The 24751-nt window shown below is 38.2% G+C and overlaps 1 protein-coding gene across 2 annotated transcripts in view; it reads left to right on the top strand.

Moving 5' to 3' along the window:
* Nucleotides 1-23662, top strand: part of ATP6V1H (ATPase H+ transporting V1 subunit H) — a 132924-nt gene extending 109262 nt beyond the window's left edge. For both annotated transcript variants that reach the window (XM_032422037.1, XM_032422038.1), the window contains one exon: nucleotides 23302-23662. In XM_032422037.1, coding sequence (XP_032277928.1) covers nucleotides 23302-23362 — 61 coding nt within the window. In that variant the 3' untranslated portion in view covers nucleotides 23363-23662. The remainder of the gene's footprint in view (nucleotides 1-23301) is intronic.
* The last annotated feature ends 1089 nt before the right edge of the window (nucleotides 23663-24751 follow it).

Here is a 24751-nt window from a genome sequence, read left to right as displayed (position 1 = left end):
AGCTGATTTTTTTGGGTCCACGAATTTGATGTGCCTGTATTATATCCAAGGAGAAATCCATAGGTTTGGAGTTCCAGAGCAAGATGTGAGCTAGAGTTTATAGAGCTAAAGCAGTCATTAGAGGATGGAAGTCATGGCAGTAGATGAGATTACCCCAAAACATGTGTAGCGGGCCTCTTCCTCCAGGAGGTGTTTGGATTAACTCCCTGAAGTTGTATGCAAAAGCCTGTGTATAAATATTTTCTGTGGTCAGGGTCCATGCTTTTCCTCAAATTTGCAAAGGGGTCTGGCATCAAAAGGAGCCTAAGAACCACTGCTAGAGACTGAGACAAAAGTATTAAGGGGTCGACAGAAGAGGAGTAGATTTTACACAAGGAGGGTGGGGGTGGGTGAAAGAATGACTGATGCTAATGAGAAATGGCTACAAAATTAGGAGAAAACCAGAAACATATGCTGCTAGGGAAGCAGAAGAAAGAGTATATTTCAAGCAGGATTGAGTTCAGTGGTGGGCAGTGTAAAACACTGCCAAGGGGACCAGGAAAAGGAGGAATGAACATGCACCTTGGATATGGCAGCAAGAACACCATTGGTGCCCTGGGCCAGGGCGCTTGGTGGCCATGAGCAGGCAGGTTGCCCCAGAGATGGTGAAGAAGTAAAGCAAGTCACTGTGGTCATTCCTTCTAGAAGCTTCATTAGGAGATGGAGGAGGAAGGACAGTGCTTTGTGGGGGGCCTGAGGTAGACAATGGATGTTTGCTGTCATCACCTGTTTGTTTTAGTATAAGAAATGTTTAAATGTAATCAGGGGGAGTTAGAGTGGGAGAAACTGATAAAGGGGAGGCCCTGAAGAGGCAGGATGGGGTTGTTACTTGGAAAGGTAATTCAGTGGGGATTGTCTATTAACTGTGTAGACAAACCTCCCTGCCAGTACCTCTTCTCTTGGTGAGATTAAAACTCTTGTCTGAACCAATTTAGCAAATAAATATTTACTGAAATGAATTGGTAAATTGGGGAGGGTAGGTGTCAAATTTGTGCCAAGTACATGTTTTCCTCATAGCTAAAGATTTAACTTTTTATGTTCCAGACTTTTTATTTGAAGGTGGGGCTAGGTAGTGATTAGGAAGTAACACAATTCTTTAAAAGCATTCAGAGTATTTCCCACTCTTACCAGTTATTGGGTGTGCTATATAGATAATGGAGGTGGAGTGGAACAGTCCTATTCCAAACTGTGAGAGAGAAGAGACTTAAGATTCTTGAGGCAGTAGCCAGGGACATACATGGTCTTTTTTAGTCTTCACACATCTCTGCAAGATGGACATTCCTGTTCTCAGTTTTACAGATACGAAGTCCAGTGCATAAGGATGGTTTAAGTGATTGCCCAGGTTCTCTCATTTATGGAGTTAGATTTGAACATGCATCCGTATAATTCCAGATTCCAAGTTTGTTATCACTGTCGTGCTACTGAGTAAAGCATACTTGGGGGCCTAATGAGTGTACACTTTCCCATTACACCTACACAGTAAGACACTTCTTAACAAGACACTTAACAGGGCTTTGCTTTGGTGTTCAGGTGACATTGCTGTACCACTAGCCCACCTTCTGTCTCCTCTCTCCCTGTTTTCATTGTCAGTGGCAGTGACAATCAACATTGTCAGTATCGATCATCCCCTCCCCCCGCCCCAACCGCCCTCCAAGTCCTTGCTCTGTATCCACTGCAGCAACCAGGTCTGTTTGCTGACTGATTTAATTACAGCAATTTCTTCATTCCTTTTGTTCCTTCCACACCCTGGCTTTTGTGCAGAAAGGCTGGCAGTGTGTAGATCTTGCCCAGCAATCAGACGCTCCTTTCCTACACACAGGAACTCATGGATCGGCCCCAGTAGGTTGATTGCCTGGCCTTCCTTCTTTTTGCTTCATTTGATCACTATCTGCGGCTCCTGGCTCTTTGTTGATGAAGAGATGGCTTGTCATGCTCATTTCCTGACTTGGTTTGGGTTTAGGGTGATGATTCTGTTGCCACTTCAAGGGAAAGTGACTTACCTCCTAGGTGTGAAGAAAGTGACTTCTAAGGAAGACTTAACTCTGCCTGACTCCTAAGCCCCAAGTCAAGCATCTTCCCAGATCTTTGTAGGAGTAGACCGAATATGGGTTATAAATATTTTAATAAGGTAAGTATAGCTCTTATCACAGCCTTCAAATTTTAGAGTTTAAATTAATACTGTTTGCTTCTTTTTGGGTATCTTGGCTTTTTAAGTCATATGGGTTTTCTCTTTTGGTTAATCATTTTGCTTCTTGTGCCCATTTAATGGTAAAGTCAAGAAAATTACATAACTTAAATAGAGTAGTTTAAAAACCTATATTAGGGGCGCCTGGGTGGCTCAATCGTTAAGCGTCCGCCTTCTGCTCAGGTCATAATCCCAGGGTCCTGGGATCGAGCCCCGCATCGGGCTCCCTGCTCGGTGGGAAGCCTGCTTCTCCCTCTCCCACTCCCCCTGCTTGTGCTCCCTCTTTCGCTGTGTCTCTCTGTCTGTCAAATAAATAAATAAAATCTTAAAAAAAAAACCCCAAAACCTGTATTAAACCTATATTTAAATATCCATTAAAAGTTTTTTTTTTTTTTTTTTTTACAAATAGTTATTTTTAACCTGGCCATTTCAAGACCTGCTTTTTCTTCCCCCAAGTAACTGTATGTGTTTTATTATTTATCAGCATACGTCTTCCTTCCTTCCTTCCTTCCTTCCTTCCTTCCTTCCTTCCTTCCTTCCTTCCTTCCTTCCTAGAGAGTGCGCACATAAGCAGGGGGAGAGGGGCAGAGGGAGAGTGAGAGAATCCCAAGGAAGCTTCATGTCTAGCGCGGAGCCCGACACGGGGCTCGATCTCATGACCCTGAGATCATGACCTTAGCCGAAATCAAGAGTCAGATGCCCAACCAGCTGAGCTGCCTAGGCGCCCCTATTAGCATACATTTTTGAAACACCTTTTTATCATTTATAGTCTCTTTGAAGTAATGTTTCTCATTCTTATTATTTTTTTAATGCTTGAGGATTTCAAGAATACAGAAATTATTTGTTGGGTAATAGCAGAACATGTTAGTTGTTTGGGCCTTTGTTCCCTAAATAATATTCTGAAGTTCTCTAGGTATCATGGTAGAATAGTATCTATTTACTATTTTGTAGCCATGATTTACTTTAACCTTGTTGATTTGTTAGCTCTGTAGAAATAAAAAAATTTAAGTACCTTGGATTTAAAATATTAAATATATTAAATATATATTTACTTTTAAAAATTGGGACTGTAAGAATAGACATTTTATATTGTGACAAATAGAGACCAATTAGTTTCCTGAAATAAATTTTTAAGTTGAAGCTTGAGAACAAAAAAATGGAGCTCCCAATTTGGAGAAAATTGCTAGGAGAAATTATTTTACCTTAATATCATGTTAAATTAGGGTAAGTATAATAAATTATAGGCATATAGGTTGATTATTAAATATAAAAGCAAATGTAGGGATGCTTGGGAGGCTCAGTCAAAGCATCTGACTCTTGATTTCAGCTCAGGTCATGATCTCAGGGTCATTAGATCGAGCCCCGAGTTAGGCTCTGCACTCAGTGGGGGGTCTGCTTGAGATTCTCTCTCTCTCTCTCTCTCTCCTTCTCCCTCTGCCCCTTCCCACTGCGCCCCTCCCTCTCAGATCTTTAAAATCAACTAATAAATAAAAGCAAATGTATAAGTTTGTCCGTAGAACAGAATAATTACTACCAAAAGTATTCTCATTTGTGGCATAGCACTAGAAAATAGGTAGCTATTAGAGTAGCTGCTGTTTTTTTACTTGAATGATTTTTGGCACAGCCTTGAAAATAAGTTGTGGTCTAAAATGTTTAAAACAAAGAATTTTGATTTCCTGTACATTTTACTAATGAAAAATTTCACTTTGTGTTTTCTCCACTAAATGATTTCTTATCAGTGGTTAATGCTCTTCAGACCAAGTTGTTCATAATGTCATGTTTTTAGAAACATCATTAATATTCAACTTGAAACCTAGAGCTCTTCCCAAAGAATAATATAAAAGCAAGTCATCACATTCTGGCATTTTTTTCCAGCTATTTTTGCTTGATTTCTGCTCTCCTGTCTCTTTGCTTAACTAGTCTTGAATAATGTGCTAGTTTCTCAGTTGGGATAGATGATAGTATTATATGGTCATAATTTGCTGACTATTTTCTGTGATGCTTAAGGTTCTCTGTCTTGTTTGTTGTTGTACCTTATTTTGTTAGTTCTGGCTTGACATCTCAGTCAGCCTTTGTGCTCATCTCTGCATGGGTGAGAATTAGAACAGGCAACACATAAATGATGAGCTATCAGGTGGAAATGGTGTCAAAGACTGCCACATGTTGAAGCAGAACCCTGAGGAAAATGTCAGAATTCAGTATTTGGAAAAAATCTGAGTTCTGCCATCTGTCTGGATTTATTTAAGTTTGCAGGCAAACTGTTATCTTAGCATATTTTACATGCCAGGTTAATTGACCTAGTCACATACACTTGTGTTAAAGCCAATGTGTGTCTAGTATAGATACTCATATTTTTATTCGAGAGGAGAAATAATGGGAAGGATAAGTTAAGCTAATGATATAACAGAGAGCCCATAATAACAGTAGTTGAAACACGACAGATGTTTGTTCTAAACTGTCTCTCATGAAATGATGGGGCTAGGCAGTCCAGAACTGTTAGTGCAGAGGGATCTGGTCTTCTTCCAGCCCAGCATGCTGCCATTCCTGGGGTATGGCCCTCATCCTCATGGCTGTGGGTGATGGTGGATGGGCCCGGCAACTGGGAGACTCCTAGAATTTGCCCCCCAACACTTCTCCTTATACCTGTTGGCCAGTACTCAGTCATGTGGCTGCAAAGGAACTGGAAAATGGCAGGCTTCAATAAAGTAACATGTCCTACAAGTTCATTGGTTCTATTTTTAAGAAGGAGAGAAAAAGGATACTGGAGAACAAGAAGTTTAACTCCCAGAAGTTAAATCTGCTTATATAATCTTATGTATTAAAATGATAAATACGTGCTTTGATTTTGATTATTAGGTTTTGGGACCCATATGACCTCCCTCCCTTGGCATAGATAATTGAGGAAGCTGTGATTATGTTTGGGGTTCATGTTCTTTTAAAATCCCTTCTTCCTTTTAAGAGTTTTAGAAAAATTATTTGTAATCCCTTGAAAGTTAATATTTGGTAATCCTTACGGTAATAGGCATTGCCAAAACTTATGATTTGATGTTTGAAATGTTTATGAAATTAAAGGGTGGTTCAACATTCTCAAATCAATCAATGTGATAGAACACATTAATAAGAGGAGGGAGAAGAACCATATGGTCCTCTCAATTGATGCAGAAAAAGCATTCGACAAAATACAACATCCTTTCCTGATTAAAACTCTCCAGAGTATAGGGATAGAGGGAACATTCCTCAAGCTCATAAAATCCATCTGTGAAAAACCCACAGCGAATATCATCCTCAATGGGGAAAAGCTGAGAGCCTTTCCCTTAAGATCAGGAACACGTCAAGGGTGCCCACTCTCACCACTGTTGTTCAACATAGTACTAGAAGTCCTAGCAACAGCAATCAGACAACAAAAAGAAATAAAAGGTATTCAAATTGGCAAAGAAGAAGTCAAACTCTCTCTTTTCGCAGACGACATGGTACTTTATGTGGAAAACCCCAAAGACTCCACCCCCAAATTACTAGAACTCATCCAGCAATTCAGTAATGTGGCAGGATACAAAATCAATGCACAGAAATCAGTTGCTTTCTTACACACTAACAACGCAACTGTAGAAAGAGAAATTAAACGATTCCATTTACAATAGCACCAAAAACCATAAGATACCTCGGAATAAACCTAACCAGAGAGGTAAAGGATCTATACTCTAGGAACTACAAAACACTCATGAAAGAAATGGAAGAAGACACAAAAAGATGGAAAAATATTCCATGCTCATGGATCGGAAGAATAAACATTGTTAAAATGTCTATGCTACCCAGAGCAATCTATACCTTCAATGCCATCCAGATCAAAATTCCAATGACATTTTTCAAAGTGCTGGAACAAACAATCCTAAAATTTGTATGGAATCAGAAAAGACCCCAAATCGCCAAGGAGATGTTGAAAAAGAAAAACAAAGCTGGGGGCATCACGTTGCCCGATTTCAAGCTATACTACAAATCAGTGATCACCAAGACAGCATGGTACTGGCACAGAAACAGACATACAGACCAATGGAACAGAATAGAGAACCCAGATATGGACCCTCAACTCTATGGTCAAATACTCTTTGACAAAGCAGGAAAAAACATGCAATGGAAAAAAGACAGTCTCTTCAATAAATGGTGCTGGGATAATTGGACAGCCACATGCAGAAGAATGAAACTCGACCATTCTCTAACACCATTCACAAAGATAAACTCAAAGTGGATGAAAGACCTCAATGTGAGACAGGAATCCATCAAAATCCTAGAGGAGAACATAGGCAGTAACCTCTTTGACATCGCCCACAGCAACTTCTTTCAAGATACATCTCCAAAAGCTAGTGAAACAAAAGCAAAAATGAACTTTTGGGACTTCATCAAGATAAAAAGCTTCTGCACAGCAAAGGAAACAGTCAACAAAGAGGCAACCCACAGAATGGCAGAAGATATTTGCAAATGACACTACAGATAAAGGGCTGGTATCCAAAATCTATAAAGAACTTCTCAAACTCAACACCCAAAAAACAAATAATCAAGTCAGAAAGTGGGCAGAAGAGATGAACAGACACTTCTCTGAAGAAGACATACAAATGGCTAACAGACACATGAAAAAATGTTCATCATCATTAGCCATCAGGGAAATCCAAATCAAAACCACATTGAGATACCACCTTACACCAGTTAGAATGGCAAAAATGGACAGGGAAAGAAACAACAAATGTTGGAGAGGTTGTGGAGAAATGGGAACCCTCTTATACTCTTGGTGGGAATGCAAGTTGGTACAGCCACTTTGGAAAACAGTGTGGAGGTTCCTCAAAAAGTTAAAAATAGAGCTACCCTATGACCCAGCAATTGCACTCCTGGGTATTTACCCCAAAGACACAGATGTAGTGAAAAGAAGGGCCATATGCACCCCAATGTTCATAGCAGCAATGTCCGCATTAGCCAAACTGTGGAAAGAGCCGAGATGCCCTTCAACAGATGAATGGATAAAGAAGATGTGGTCCATATATACAATGGAATATTACTCAGCCATCAGAAAAGATGAATACCCAACTTTTACATCAACATGGATGGGACTGGAGATTATGCTAAGCGAAATAAGTCAAGCAGAGAAAGTCAATTATCATATGGTTTCACTTATTTGTGGAACATAAGGAATAACATGGAGGACATTAGGAGAAGGAAGGGAAAAATTGGGGGGGGGGAATTGGAGGGAGAGATGAACCATGAGAGATTATGGACCTGAGAAACAAACAGGGTTCTAGAGGGGAGGGGGGATTGGTTAGCCCGGTGATGGGTATTAAGGAGGGCACGTACTGCATGGAGCACTGGGTGTTCTACGAAAACAATGGATCGTGGATCACCACATCAAAAACTAATGATGTATTGTATGGTGACTAACATAATATAATAAAATTAAAATCTACAAAAAAAAAAAAGAAATGTTTATGAAATTAAAACCACTTAAGTAGTTATACTACTACTACTGATTTATTAGCTGAAAAAATAGCTAGTTCTAGATTTTATTTAAACGAAATTCATTTTACTTTAATTTGAAAGCTAGTTTTTGACAGAGAAGGTCGATGATGATAATTGGTAGCTCCATTAAACTTGTACTTAAAAAATTTATATTGGACTTCCGAATTTGAAGAAGGCTAACTTTACTGGTTATTTTTCAAGGGAAAGTTAGACTGTTCATTGAACAGTAATATAATGCCACTTCTGTGGGGAGTGTGACAAGCACATGCTTCATTGTAACACTGTGGGGAAAGGCTGTGTGGCCATGTGGAGAGTGGGCCTAGTCCAGGCTTGGGAGGGTCCTGAGCAGAAGGGATGTAGGAGCTCTTGGTAGATTAGGAGGTGGTAGCTAGTGAAGGGGGAGGGGGAGAGCAGGGTGTGTGTGTGGGGGGGATTCCAGGGAGAGAGTTATGTATGCACATACATTGAGGTCAGAGAGATGCTGACCCGTTTGGGGGAATTTCCACTGGTTCCAGACAGCTGGAGTCTGGTTATGAAGCTGAAAATACAGCTGGAGCTACAGTGGCCAGATCATGAAAAACCATCTTTGCTGTGCTAGGTTTGAACTCTTCTCTGATGATTGTGGACAACTACAGAGGTTAGTAAAAATAATCATAGTGTCATTTTAGAAAGACCGTTTTAGAGACAGTGAGGGGCTGGTGGAATTGGAGGGGTAAGGCTGGAGGGAAAAACACCAGTAAGGAGACTACAGTTTCAAGCCAGGCAGTGGATAATGAGGATGTTCATTTAGTAAGGCACGGTCAGGCGTTGGAGAGAATAGACTCTATAAAACCTGGAGATAAGTTGGATGTGGGGGAAAAAGTGGGAGTTGACCAGTGACTCTCAAGGTTTATAGTTGATATTCTTAATTATGAAACAGAATCAGACAAGCAAACAAAAAACCTCTTATCTCCTTGCATGTTCTATTCCAAATTTGCATAATCTACTTTATTCTCTAAATAGCTCTGAGATTCATTTCAGGTGATTCTAAATTCATATTGGAGGAACAACTGGCCCACATGTTTTGGTTTATTTTAGTTTTTGCATATACTGCGGGGAAATGCTTCTCTAAAGAATAATTCTGTAGGCTTAGAGGCTCTTTTAACCTTAATTATAAAGCTAATTTAATACACTATCCACTACGTATCATTAAAACGTTGAACTTGCCTCCTAAAATATTGTTTCTTTACTGTGGATTTAGTTGAGCCTTCTTAAGTTATAAGCAGACTCTAATTTAAAATAATTTCAAATTTTGTTTGAGCATTCTGCTAGTAATGAACTGGTTTAGATTATGAAGTATTTGGTAGGTTTAATTGCTGGCATCTTTGTCTCAGCTGGTGTTTTAGAACATTTTCTTGTTAGGAGAAAAAGGCATTGTTTTTCAGGTTCTAACTTCCCTGTAGGATTTGTCAGCTGTTTTCACTCAACAGTTACTGACCTCTTAGAGTATGCCAGGCACTGACCTAATACTCAAAGAAGATAAATTGACACTCTCTCTACTGTCATGTACTTAAAAGTCTTAACATTCTAAATATAATTCAAGAAAAAAAGTTTATAATAAGTCTAAAATATGGACTTTGCTTACATACTATTTTGATAGCTAATATAAACTTTCTTCTTAAAAGTCCTTGTAACAACACAGACATTTCTTCCATATTGCATGGTGCATAACTAGATTTGTATGTACTAGGGTCATTTAGGGTGTATAGTCTGCATTGCACAGGTTACTTTTGGTTATAACCACGTGCTAATTAGGAACCAGCATTTAAAAGGAAAAGGAAGGACTTCTGGTTTCTGGTTCTGCATGTAGGGAGCTTGGAAGTTGCCACTCCATCCTAACAAGTAAAAAGCTGAACAGACTGAAAAATCAACAACTCTTCTTGGATACATAAGAGAGGGGAAGACGTAGGGCTAGCAGCAGCTGTCAAGATTGGAGAGACAGATAGGTAACATACAGAGAGTTTAGGCATACTGGAGCAGACCCATAAGCAGAAACCAGTGAGGGAACCAGTACCTGGGTTGAAAAGCCTGAACTGTGCTGAATTTCAGGAGGCTCACTGTGGGCAGCTCTGAGAGTTAAAAACTCCAGGGGGACCCAATCATAGTGGGTCCTTACCATACAGTGAGATTATCTCCAGAAGTTAGACCAAGTTCCCACAGTAAATATCTGAGAAAAATCCCCTCAGGCTTCTGGCAGGAGCAGGGGAAAGGGAACCATCTTGAAATATGCCAGAGTACCCCGTTTTTCTTAACAAAGCCTATTCTCAGGGGAAACTGGCTAACTAGAGCCTTACCTGCTGGGATATTATCAGAGTCTGTCTGGCCTGGGGAAGGGAAATAACCAGCTTTAGCTCACTCTAGCCATCCTGTCCCACCCAAGTGGAGAGAAAAAACCCCCGAGAAACCCTTGTGAAATTCACAGTCCAGAGGCCATGGCTCACTGAAAGACCAAGACCTAATCACAGGATGATAGAATGCTTCCCCTCCCTCCATCTCACCACCACATTACTGAAGGTTTATTTATAGCAGTTCTTTTTACCTAGTACATCATGTTCAACTATCAGGAAAATATTACAAGGCATACCAAAAGGCAAGAAGCACAATTTGGAGAGACAAATAAGTATCAGAACCAGCTATGGTGGTGATGTTGGAATTATCAGACGGGGGATTTTAAACAACTATGATTACTATGCTAAGAACTCTAATGGATAAAGTAAACACCATGCAAGAACAGGTGAACAATGTAAGCAGGGAGATAGAAGTCCTAAGAAAGAACAACAAAGAAATGCTGTAGTTAAAAAACACTGTAATAGAAGTGAAGAATGCCTTTCATGGGCTTATTAATGTACCGGACATAGCTGAGGAGAGAATCTCTGAGCTAGAAGAAATATCAATAGAAACCTCCAAAACCCAAAAGCAAAGAGAACAAAGACTGAAAGAACCAGAATAACCAAGGGCTGTGGGACATCTACAAAGGTATAAAATACATGTAATGGGAATGCCAGAAGGGGAAGAAAGAGAGAAAGGAACAGAAGAAATACTTGAAACAGTAATGACTGAGAAGCTCGCCCAAATTAATCGCAGACACCAAACCATGGATCCAGGAAGCTCAGAGAACACTAGGCAGAATAAATGCCAAAAGCCTACACTGAGGCATATAATTTTCAAAGTACAGAAAATCAAAGTCAAAGAAAATAATCCTAAAAGAAGCCAGAGCAAAACAAAACAACAACAAAAAAATCCCAAAAAACAACACCTTACCTATAGAGGAACAAAAGTAATCACATCCGACTTCTCAGAAACCATGCAAGCAAGAAGAGAGTGGAGTGTAATATTTGAAGTGTTGAGAGAAAAACCCCACCACCTTAGAATTCTGTATTCTGCAAAATTATCCTTCAGAAGTAAAGGAGAAATAAAGATTTTCTCAGACAGACAAAAATTGACGGTATTTCTTGCTAGTAGATCTTCCCTGCAAGGAATATGGAAAGAAGTTTTTTAGAGAGAAGGAAAATATTAGAGGTCAGAAACTCAGATCTACATAGAGAAAGGAAGAACATCAAAGAAGGAATAACTAAAGGTAAAATAAAAACTTTTCTTCTTAATTGATGTAACAGCAGTTTGTTCAGAATACTAATAGTAACACTGTATTTGATTATGCTTGTGTGTGTATGCTTATGTACCCTTATACATAAGTGAAATAGATGACAGCAATGTTCTCACACTACCCATGAAGTGGTATAGTGTTATTTGAAAGTAGACATGGAAGAATTGTAAATGTATGTTTCTAACTCTAGGGCAGCCATTAAAAAAGTAAAAAAAGAAATATAACTGATATGCTAAGAAAGGAAAGTGGAACCATACAAAATGTTCAGTTAAAACCACAAAAGGCAAAAAAAAAAAAGAGTGGAAGACAAAACTAGGAGCAAAAAACCAAGGGCAACAAATAGAAAACATTAATGAATATGGTAGATACTAATCCAGCTATCTCAGTGAGCACTTTGAATGTCAGTGGTCTAACTGTACGAATTGAAAGAGATCGTCAGAGTGGATCAAAAAATATGACACAACTATGTATTGTCTATAAGAAATCCACTTTAAATACAAAGGCATATAGATTAAAAGTAAATAGATGGAGAAAAATATACAATGCTAACAGTAATCAAAAGAAAGTAGGAGTAGGGCTCTTGGTTTCAGACAAAGCAGACTTCAAATTAAGGAAAGTTTATCAGGGATGAAGGGCTTTGATAAAGGGGTCAGTTCTCCAAGAAGATATTGTAATTGTTAACATGTATACACCTAACAACAGCATCAAACTATGCGAGACAAAAACTGATAGAGCTATAAGGAAAAATAGATGAATTTTACATTTATAGTTGGAGACTTCAACATCCCTCTCTCAGAAAATGGACAGATCCAGCAGGCAGAAAATAAGTAAGGAAATAGTTAAATTCAACAACACTGTCAGTCAACTGGATATAATGGATATCTGTAGACTACTTCAACCACCACCAACAGAATACACATTTCCCTCAAGTTCATGGAACATTCATCAAGACCACATTCTGGGACATAAAACCCACCTTAACAAATTGAAAAGACTAGAAATCATTCAGTGTCTGTTTTCAGACTACAGTGGAGTTAAACTAGAAATCAGTGAAAGAAAGATAACTGGAAAATACCCAAATATGTGGGGATTAAACAACATACTTCTAAAATACTGTATGGTCAAAGAAGAAATCACAAGAGAAATTAAAAAAATATTTTCAACTAAATGAAAATGAAAATTGTGGGATATAGTGAAAGCAGAGCTTAGAGGGAAATTTATAGCATTGAATGCATATATTAGAAAAGAAGAAAAGTTTCCAACTTAGGAATTGAGAAAAAGAAAAGAAAATTAAACCCAGAATAAGTAGAAGAAAAGAAATAATCAGAATAAATCAAAGAAATTATAAACAGAAAATAGAAAAAACCCAATGAAACTAAAAGCTGGTTCTTTGAAAAAAGCAATAATACTGGTAAGTCTCTAGCTAGGCTATCTAAGGAAAAAAAGAGAAGGCACAAATTAATATCAGAGACAAAAGAGGGACATCACAACAAATCTCATGGAAATTAAAAGGATAATAAATGAATACTGTGAATAAATCTATGCACACAAATTTGATAACCTAGATGAAATTTCAAATTCCTTGAAAGACACAATCTGCCAAAACTCACAGAAGAAGAAACAGATGATCTGAATAGGCCTTTATTAAAGAAATTGAATCAACAATTAATAATCTTTAAAAACACGAAAGCACCAGGCCCAGATGGGTTCACTGTTGAATTCTACCAAACATTTAAGGAAGAAATTAGACCAGTTCTCCACAGTCTCTTTCAGAGGATAGAAGTAGAGCAAATGCTTCGTAACTCATTTTGTGAGGCCAGCATTACCCAAATATCAAAACCAAAGACAAAGACATTATAAGAAAACTATAGACCAATATCTTTCATGAACACAGATGCAAAAAGTCCTCAACAAAAATTGAATCCAACAATTTGTGTAAAAAGAATTCTGTACCACAACCAAGTGAGATTTATCCCAGATATATAAGGTTGGTTCAACATTCAAAAATCAATTAATGTAATCCATCACATCAACAAACTAAAAAAGAAAAATCACATTATCTTATCAATAGATGCAGAAAAAACATTCACCAAAATCCACTACCTATTCATGATAAAAACTCTCAGTAGACTAGGAATAGAGATGAACTTTCTCAACTTAATAAAGAATATCTGTTAAAAAAAAACCTGTAGGGGCGCCTGGGTGGCTCATATGGTTAAGCCTCTGCCTTTGGCTCAGGTCATGATCTCCAGGTCCTGGGATTGAGCCCCATGTCAGGCTCCCAGCTCAGTGGGGAGTCTGCTTCTCCCTCTCCCTCTGCTTCTCCCCCTGCTTATGCTCTTTCTCTCTCAAATGAATAAATAAAATCTTAAAAAAAACAAAAAACAACCCTATAGCTAACATCTTAATATTGAGAAAGCTTTCCGACTAAGATCAGGTACAAAGAGGCTATCCCCTCTCACATGTGACTCTTTTTGACATCAAACGAAGTTCTTGCTTAATGCAATTAGGCAAGAAAAGGAAATGAAAGGTATACAGATTGGGAAGGGAGACATAAAACTGTCTTTGTTTGTAGATGACATGATTGTCTATGTAGGAAATCCTAAAGATTTGACAGAAAAACTTTTCTGGAATTAATAAGTGTTTACAACAAGATTGCAGGGTACAAGGTTAATACACAGAAGTAAATTGCTTTCCTATATACAAGCAATGAAAAACTGGAATTTGAAATTTAAAACAAAGCCATTTACCCCCCAAAATGAAATACTTAGGTACAAATCTAACAAAATATATGTAAGATCTCTATGAAGAAAACTAATAAACTCTGTGAATGAAATCAAAGAACTAAATAAGTGGAGAGAGATCCCATGTTCATGAATAGGAAGATGCAGTATTATCAAGATGCTAGTTCTTCTCAACTTGATCTATAGATTCAATGCAGTTCCAATTAAAATCCCACCAAGTTATTTTGTGGATATCAACAAACTGATAGCAAAGTTTATGTGCAGAGCAAAACATCCAAATAGCCAACACAGTATTGAAGGAGAAGGACAAAGTTAAAAGGATTGACATTACTTGACTTCAAGACTTATAAACCTACAGTACTCAAGACAGTGTGGTATTGGTGAAAGAACAGACAAATAGGGCAATGCAACAGAATAGAGAACCTACAAATAGACCCCCACCAATATAGTTAACTGATCTTTGACAAAGAAGCAAAGCAATACAGTAGAGCAAAGATAGTCTCTTCAACATATGGTACTGGAACAACTGGACGTTCACATGCAAAAATGAATCTGGCATAGACCTTACACCTTTCACAAAAATTAACTCAAAATGGATTATAGACCTAAATATATAGAATGCAAAACTATAAAACTCCTAGAACATGATATGGGAGAAAGCCTAGATGACCTTGGTTATGGTGGTGCCTTTTTAGGTATGTTAAAGGCATGCATGACCTGTGAAAGAAATAATTGAGAAGTTGGGCCTCATGAAAATTAAAAACTTCTGCTCTGTGAAAAATAGTGTCACGAGAATTAGAAGACAAGCCATATACTGGGAGAAAATATTTGCAAAAGACACCTTTGATAAAGGACTGTTATCTGTAATATCTAAAGAACTCCTAAAACTCAGTGGTAAGAAAACAACCTCATTAAGAAATGAGCCAAGGACCTTAACAGACACCTCACTAAAGAAGATACACTGATGGTAAATAAATATATGAAAAGATGCTGCACATCATATGTCATCAGGGAAATGCGAATTAAAACAAAAATGAGATACCACTGCATACCTATTAGATTAGCCAAAATTATATTATTCATAATTGCCAAAATTTGGACACTACCCAGCTGTCCTTTAGTAGGTGAGTGCATAAACAAACTTTGGTATATCCAGACAATGGAATATTATTCAGCACGAAAAAGAAATGAGCTATCAGGCCATGAAAAGGCATGAGGGAACCTGAAATGCATATTACTGAGTAGAAGAAGCCAATCTGAAAAGGCTACATGTTGTATGAATCAACCATATGACATCTAAAAAAGGCAAAACTGTGGAGACTATAAAAGATCAATTGTGTGGGAAAGGAGGAAGGGATGAATAGCTGGAGTACAGAGGGTTTTGAGGCAGTAAAAATACTGTTTGATATTATGATATATGTCATTATACATTCATCCAAGGGCATAAAATGGACAGCACCAGGAATGGACCCTATGGTAAACTGTGGACTTTGGATGATTATAATCATCACATTATAATGTGTCAATGCAGGTTCATGCTTGGTAAATAAATGTGCCACTGTGGTGTGGGATGTTGATAGTGGGGGAGGCTGTGCATGCGTTGGGGCTGGGTGTATATGGGAAATCTCTGTCCCTTCCTCTCAATTTTGTTGTGAACCTAAAACTGCTCTATTAAAACAGGTCTTTAAAAAAAAGATAAAAGGAAAAGGAGTGTCAGCTGGCAGCTCTGATGCTTTGAGTGGCTCAGTGCATTGCATAGCATGGCCATATGTTGGAAAATGATAAAGTATGAAAGACATTGCTGATTTAATGATAAAGTTGGTGGTAATAGGTAAAGAGGGACTATTCTTGAAAATAAGCTAGAGCTAAAGAAACTGGATATTTAGATTTTATCGCTAGTTTAAAATGATTTGATTGTTGGAATTCCTGTGTGAAAAATTACTTTGTTATTGCAAACTTTGCCTAAATTGCTTTTATAATAGACTCTAATGCAGTTGATTTTAAAATGTACATCTTTGTTTCTTAGGACCAGAATTCACATAAATAGATTCTACTTTTAGAATCACTGATCTCTTTAGAGATACTGCGAATCTATTAATTTTTGAATTTAGATGCTGTTAGGAAATGAAATGGCTGGTGGTTATGAAAATGTATTTGAGAAATAAATTTGAGGACTCACATTGTGATGTTCTTAAGCTCTGCTCTCACACCTACCCAATAATATGTCCTCAGCCAGTGGGAGGTAGAATTAGTGTACCATGAGGCAGTATTATATAGTGATTAAGACTCTGAGTTTAAATCAGACAGACTTGGGTACAAATACCCTCCTGCCACTAACTAGTTATCCTAACATTACAGCATATCATTTTCATTGCTAAACTCCAGTTCTTTATCTATAAAAACGGGACTCATCCGTAGCTTTTATGAATATTATGGTGGAGAGTAAATAAGAAAATGTACATCAAGCCATTAGTGCAGTGCTAAATAAATAGTAGGCACTAGGAAATGGTACACATTGTGGTGGTCACTGTTCCTAGGTTGAGATTTTTTAAAGTATTGCGGAAACAGTTTAACTCTATGTCCTTACATTTGGAATTTAACTGTGTCTCTAACTATGTAAATCAGATGAAGATGGGAGAGGGCACTGTGATTTTTACATAATAGTTCAGTAGTTACGTAGGAAAATCAATTCGTAAAAACAAAATTTGCTTTGTGTATGATGTGGAAAATCATGATAAAAGCTGGAGGAATAACTTATAACTATAGTGAACTAGCATTAAAAAAAACCAGACCTGTACAAAATATTTAAATTTTATTTACTCTTTACCTAATACAAATCTGTGTTGTAGCCAATATAAAGTTCATATTTAAAAAAATTGTTTTCATACATTCCGAGAAGGATATTTTGTTTTTGATTTATATTATACCCATTTGTTTTCTGACAGGATAGGCAAAGGTTAAGAGAAATACAATTATGACTCAGTTGTAGTTTTAATAATTATTCTAATAAACTCAACAGAAAGATGTGGGATATAAAATTGTAGTTCCTTCATAATTTTAGTTATGAAAATTTACATATCAAAAGGAGACTAAAGGAAATAATATAAAAATGGTAGTAACCATGGAATTTCTACTGAGCTTTTTGGCAACCAAGGGAAAAAGGGAGATAAGGGAGATTGTAGTTTTCACAGATTAATATGTGCGTCAGGAGAAAATTCTCTTTCTTCCTTGCACTGAATTATATAGGTGAAGTCACCATGTGTTTAAATTATATATAGGTGAAGTGTGTTGAATTATATCATAGTGTCTTCAACTGTGGGTTTTTTTTTTTCAACTACAGTTTTAAAGAAAGAATAAAAATGTTTGACTACTTAAACAGCCCTAAGTATAGTGAAGGTTTGACACTTAATTGTAATATGGTGAAAGCCTTTCTCTTCTAACAGTTAATATACGCCAGGTAAAGACTTCCTGGTGCGCTAGGTGCTAACAGCTTGGAACCTAGGTACCTAATGTCATCTTCAGACTGCCTCTTTCAAGCCCTGTGTAGCTTTCTCAGGAACTGGAAAGCAGTTTTTCAGTGTTATGGTTGGTGCCAAAGTATAGCTTTCATGGTCATTGACAAGAGAATAAAATAAGTATTCCTTTTTTTAAAATTTAATTTAATTTTATTATGTTATGTTAGTCACCATACAGTACATCATTAGTTTTTGATGTAGTGTTCCATGATTCATTGTTTTCGTATAACACCCAGTGCTCCATGCAATACATGCCCTCCTTAATACCCATCACCAGGCTAACCCATCCCCCCACCCCCTCCCCTCTAAAACCCTCAGTTTGTTTCTCAGAGTCCATAGTCTCTCATGGTTCATCTCTCCCTCCGATTTTCCCTCCTTCATTTTTCCCTTCCGTCTTCTAATGTCCTCCATGCTATTCCTTATGTTCCACAAATAAGTGAAACCATATGATAATTGACTTTCTCTGCCTGACTTATTTCACTTAGCATAATCTCCTCCAGTCCCATCCATGTTGATGTAAAAAGTTGGGTATTCATCCTTTCTGATGGCTGAGTAATATTCCATTGTATTTATGGACCACATCTTCTTTATCCATTCGTCTGTTGAAGGGCATCTCGGCTCTTTCCACAGTTTGGCTATTGTGGACATTGCTGCTATGAACATTGGGGTGCATATGGCCCTTCTTTTCACTACATCTGTGTCTTTGGGGTAAATACCCAGTAGTGTAATTGCTGGGTCATAGCGTAGCTCTATTTTTAAATTTTTGAGGAACCTCCACACTGTTTCCCAAAGTGGCTGTAACCAACTTGCATTCCCACCACATGAAAAAATGTTCATCATCATTAGCCATCAGGGAAATTTAAATCTTTTTTTTTAAGAGATTTTATTTATTTATTTTAGAGACAGCCTGCATTTGATCAAGTGGGCGAGGGGAGGCGCAGAGGGAGAGGGAGAGAGAGCCTGAAGCAGACACCCTGCTGAGCATGGAGCCCCACACTGGCTCAATCTCACAACCCCGAGATCATGACCTGAGCCGAAATCACAAGTTGGACACTTAACTGACTTGAGCTACCCAGGCACCCCTCTTTTTTTTTTTTTTTTTTTTAAGATTTATTTATTTTAGAAGAACGCATGTGCGTGTGCACCCATGGGAGGAGGGGCAGAGGGAGAGAGTCTCAAGCAGACTCCCCAGTGAGCATGGAGCCTCACCCAGGACTCAGCCCCACCACCCTGAGATTATGGCCTGAGCCGAAACCAAGAGTCAGATGCTTAACTGACTGAGCCACCCAGGTGCCCCTTAAAATAGGTATTTCTTAATCAGATGTCAATGCTTTCTCAGCATGCAACATGGTCTCTTTTGTGAGCTATTTTGTACTTGGATTTTTTAAAAGGGGAGTAGGTCTAAATTTAGACTTTTCAGTTTCAGAGATTTAGAATCCCAAATGATTTACATTGTGGATGAAGTTAAAGAGGAGAAAATATACTTCTCAAATTTTGCTTCATAGTAGAAGTAAAGATTTAATGTCAGACTCCTGCGGATTGCTGGTACAAATTGGGCACTTTCTCAGCAAATTATAAGTTGAATTTTATTCTTGTATTGATCTTCAGGGACAGAGAAAAAGACCGACTCAATACTTAGATTAATTCACTTAAAATAACTCTTCTTGAGTCCTTTGTTATGGATACATTATAATCCCTTGAAGTAAAATCCATAATTATTTTACCTTTTGCCTGACAGTAATGTTACCTTAACCTGAAGAAATTATTCAGACCCTCTTATTATTTTCTGAAGTATAATATTAGGAACAGTGGCTGCTTTTCACACCTTTTTAGGGGCCAGGCAGCTTCACAGTATTAAAGAGAATAAGATCTGAGCCCTGTCCAGGCCATTTGCTCACTTTGTCCTTGAGCATGTTATTGGAAGTTTTCTGAGGCTCCATTTGATCCGCTGTAAATGGAGATAACGCTCACCTCACACGGATGCTGTAAACATAGGTAACCTGTGGGCATACCTACAAGCATGTTTCCGCAATGGCTGTAATAATGTGTGGAATGTGGCAACTGTCCTGTGTTCCCAGCCTCAGGCACTTGGTGCCAGGACTTCCCTATGGCTGGGGGTCACAGGGAATTCACAGGCAGGCTTGGGTGAATCTTGGGAATATTTTAATTGACTACATGTTGCCATTTGACATGAGGGAACCAGACTGTATGTAACATTTTATAAGCCAAGTTCAAAGGAGTAGATGTTTGCCAAAGCTTTTTAAGGCTAGGTCCTTTTTCTACAGTTAGTATCTTTTTCATTTGGGCCTCAGGTCAGCTCTCTCTGATATTTTAACAACTCATATGCCATTGCAAACATAGTAATTTCAGGAAAGCCTGAGGAGGAGACTTGATTCTTCTTTCCATGCGTCCCATTTGGGCTCTTCTCCTATTAGACTTTTGGCACTTTGTGACCTACAGGTTAGGCTCACAAAGTTCCATCTGGGGCTCTTGATGTACACATCCTCAGTTGAACCCCTTATGTGTGTTCTTGTCCTTTGTCTGAGTCTTAAATTGCATAAACCTTACTTAGCAGACACAAAGGAAGCTCTGTGTTTTCTGCATTCCAGGCACTAAGGTTGTGAAGAAGAAGCGGATGCCTCAGGGCCACTTTGTATGTGGGAAAAGATGAGAATATAGTAGGGCATGCCGTCCGTAATAAAGACCTTTGAGCAGGAAAAACAAAGGAGCGGAAAACCAGTGGGCAGGAAGCCATGGTTGGACATGTTTTTAAATTTTCTGCCAGGACAACTCATCTTTGCTCTGTTTTAATATTCCTTCTACTTTGGCCCTTACTTCAATGATGTGTTTTTTTGTGAAGAAATCAGTTATCTTTTTCATCTCCAAGTATTCACTCTCATCCTCTAAATAAATCAGTTAAATCTGGTATGGGAAGTGAACCACCCTTCATGTCTCTGTAAGGGGTGGAGCAGATGGGAGCCTTTGTGTGTGACCAGATCCAACCAGACCCTTTTCCATTCTTGGCAGTTCAGAGCACTGAGCTCTGGAAGGCTTTGCTCTGTTCTCTTGTGATTTGTCTTGAAAACTTATGTTTAGAACATGATCCTTCCCATTGGTCCTTTATTGAAAGGGATCACAGCTTTTTATAATTGAAGGGTGGCATGGTGTCTTTAGGTACACTTTTTAAATGTTTTTTTAAAAATCACTCTCAGAGGGGAGGAAAAATAATTTCCCTTCTACCCTTCTGAGTTCTTAGCTGAGACCCTGTAATAAATGACAGATTAACATGAAAAAAAGTGTTGATTAACATGTATACCTCATGTACACATGGGAGATACCCAGGAAAAAATGGGTAACTTAAAGATGTAGCTGTAGAATTTAGGATTATATTCCATCTTAACAGGGAAAAAGGAGTGGGGGTGTAGGCCTGTTACAGAGAATAAGTGATTTTTAGGAATGATGGATGGACCCATAAAAGAATAGTTGAGAGATATGAGATTGTGACACGGTCTGTCTAGTCTGACTGGGTGTGGTGTGGACTTCAAGACTGTTCTTTTGTGATAAGAGTTCGTCCTCCCTGGTTGATGAAACTCCCAGGGAGGGGACTTAGATAATTGAGTTCCTTTTGGAGGACCTGTCTTTTTTTAGGTAGATAAGGGAAGTTCAGAGAAAGCCTCTCCTTGCACTTGACTATTTTCAGGTGTCTACAGCTCAAAATAGTACATGAAAGTGGCATATTTTGGGGTGGCATATTCTGCTGATCCTTTACACTAAACAATCTAACTTTTAAAATTAGAATATTTGAAGGCCCTCTTGCAATGAAGCATGTCTAATTTCAGGCTTAATTTCTTAGACATATATAGGAAAAATATATATATATATATATATAAAATCTGGAAATTTTATATATATATATATAAAATCTGGAAAAATATATATATATATATATAAAATCTGGAAATTTTAACATTTAGAGTAAATGTTATACTCTACCCCTCATCTCTCCCTCCCCCCACCACAACAACAGCACAACACAACACATCAAACTTATGCAGTCACACATACTCCCTAGTTGCAGGCCTCCCCCCGAGTGGTGGCATTTATAGTGACCATAAACTCTTCTTTTTTTCCTAATAAAATTTATAGATGGTTTCCCTTTTTTGCCCTTGCATGAGTTAGACAGAACTACTTCCTTACTGTTGGTTAAAAATAAGATCCCCATCCATTGTCCAGATTACGTTAGGGTAGCTCCTAGTTGACACAAAAATATATTACGTGTTTTAATATGACACCCATAATTAATAAGTCAGTGATAAGAACTTTCGTGTAAGGGTAAAAAAAGCACATAAATCATTTTCATGCTATAGGAGGTTTCAGTCCCATAGTATTTTCAGTCCTAGTTTACCTTCTTGAGACTTCTGGGGGTCTCTGACCCCTCACTTACACTAGTCCACAGAACTCCCTCTGGTGTCTGTTCCAAATGCTTCTTCCTTTTCTCGGTCTTCCTTCATATCTTTGATAGCTTTGGACTAAGTCCATGTTAGTGGAGGTAGAGCAACACAGTAAAATCCTTGGACCACCTCTCTCCCCTTTCTCTGGACCTCTGCGGGGAAAGGTAGGGTCACATTACTGGTTGATGCTTGTGGCCCACAGGTCATTTCCTGGAGGTACTTAGGGAGAGGTTGGATGTCAGCTGATGAGGAGAGGAGATGACACTGGGCCTGTGTGTGCCCGCTGCTCGTCCCCGGCAGGTGCCCTCATCCCACAGCCTCTGGAACCAGCATGTCCATGAGGGCGTGCAGCCAGAATGTAAATCCAAGTCTCTATCCAAAACTCATGCTCTTTCCTTTTCATAGCAGGGACTTTTTAAAATATTCTTTACAAAATCTCTTCTTTTGTTCAAAAACAAAAGTTTGGGCAAGTCATTCACAGGAAAATAGGAAAGAGATGATTTTTTCCCCCTGGAATTAACAGTGAAACCTGTATGTAATTTAGAGCTAAGTATACACATATTCTGGGTGGGTGTTCATTTCCTAAAGGAGAATGTGATCTAAATGGTTTGGAGACCACTGCTCTAAGCCCCAGTTGCCCGACCTGTACAACGAGAATACTACTTCTCTGCCCTTGGAGTTGTTTGTGGATTCAGTATGACCATCTTTGTGAAGGTTTTAGACTGTGTTGGTGCAGAGAAAGTGCTCAGTAACAAGAAGCTTCGTTACATGTTGTGAATCTTGATGGTATTTTCAGTGATTTATTTTCATCCTGAGGTAGAGATACTTAATATTCACTAGTATCAGGAAATGTGGTTTTTCATGTATCAGTCCACTTACTTGGAATCCTACTTCAGTTGGTTTTGAACCTCTTAGATTGGGAAAGTGTGACTGCAGTAAACAAAACTTGTACCCAGACAGGGAGGTAGACACTGCCTTGTAATGTATACAGAATCACCTATTTGTGTGTGTAATGACTTACGTATATGGTAAAGAGAGCGCTTAAAATTCATACAGTACAGGTACTTTTCAAATCTGTAAAAGATTAGTTTTATGGAACTATTTTACTAATTTTTAGATGTTAAAGTAAGTATAGATGACATGGTATATCGTGCTTTGATTTTGAAAGAGAATCTTTGTTGTTTAAATTCTAATATACCTTGTTATTTTATTCCTGCTGTTTTAGGGAATACCTTGGTAAACAGCTCCAATCTGAGCAGCCCCAGACCGCTGCTGCCCGAAGCTGAACGTGCCCTCCAGCCTCAGAATCTCCACTCTTCCCGTTTTACCTGAGACGGAGTACCTGGAGTATGAATCTCAGTAGTTAGGGTCAGGAGCAAATAATTTTCCATTTTACTTAAAGTTTTCTTCTGTTGTGTCGCTTTTCCCTATGCTGATTTTCATTGAACGTGTTTGCCCACTAAGCTGTATAAAAGTAGGTGTTTTCTGTTGCTAAGGAAATGATTGTTACATACACCGCTTGTAATTTCTGTATTTATTGTTCTCTGGAAATGAGTATAGTTACTAAAGGATTCTCACTTCAAAAAGGTTTTGCTCTTGTTCCTCACTCGAACTTTAACAAAAATCATCTATTTTCCTAGCCTAATTGAGAGAATTATTGCAAAGTAGTGAATGGTAAGTAAATGTTTTCAAATTCTACGTATCTGTATCCATCCATCTACCCATCCATCCACCCATCCGTTCATGCACATGTACACATTGCAGCAATCCTCTGCTAATATTTAAAGAACTTTAACATTTTAAAGAAATTTTTAACGTAATGCTGTGGTCCAAAAGATTTGCCTGTGGAGCTCAGTAAAGAATTTTAGCTTTAGATTATTTTATTTCATTGATTTCCTTTACTTTCCTTCTTGGATTTTAGGAGCTCAAGTCTGTTTTCTTTTAATACTTTTTGGTTTCAGTATTGCCAGTAGGTATTTATTTCTGTCCCCTTTCCTCTTTACTCTGGAACTACAGGCCTCAGCAGGCCATGCGTGGCATACACAGCCCGCCTCCCCCCGCCCCCAAATCTGAGCCTTTTGTCTTTATTTATTTGTTTGTTTGTTTATTCTTTTGTGTTTATTCTTTTTTATTATTATGTTCAGTTAGCCAACATACAGTACATCATTGGTTTTTGATGTGTAATGTTCAACGATTGAATATTGTTTTATTTTCAGCATAGAGATCCTATGGGAAAAGTTATTTGAGATAATGGATGTTTTTCTTTGTTAGTGACTTCATGTTACTGAATGGTTTCTTTTAAACACTTGACTTCATATTTGCCAAGAAAATAGGAAGTCTGGGGGTGCCTGGGTGGCTCAGTCAGTTGAGCGGCTGCCTTCGGCTCAGGTCATGACCCCAGGGTACTGGGATCGAGCCCCGCATCGGGCTCCCTGCTCGGCGGAGAGCCTGCTTCTCCTTCTCCCTCTGTCTGCCGCTCTGCCTACTTGTGCTCTCTCTCTATCTCTGTTAAATAAATAAAAATCTTAAAAAAAAAAAAAGAAAATAGGAAGTCTGATCAAACCAATTTTCTTTTTCTTTCTTTCTTTTTTCTTTTTTCTTTCTTCTTTCTTTCTTTTTTCTTTCTTTTCTTTCTTTCTTTCTCTCTCTTCTTTCCTTCCTTTCTTTCTTTCTCT

The sequence above is a fragment of the Phoca vitulina genome, unplaced genomic scaffold (assembly GCF_004348235.1).
Source record: "Phoca vitulina isolate PV1807 unplaced genomic scaffold, GSC_HSeal_1.0 scaffold25, whole genome shotgun sequence".
NCBI classification, from domain to species: Eukaryota; Metazoa; Chordata; class Mammalia; order Carnivora; family Phocidae; genus Phoca; species Phoca vitulina.
Note: the sequence above shows the minus strand (reverse complement) of the source record. Positions and strands in the feature narration are given on the sequence as shown.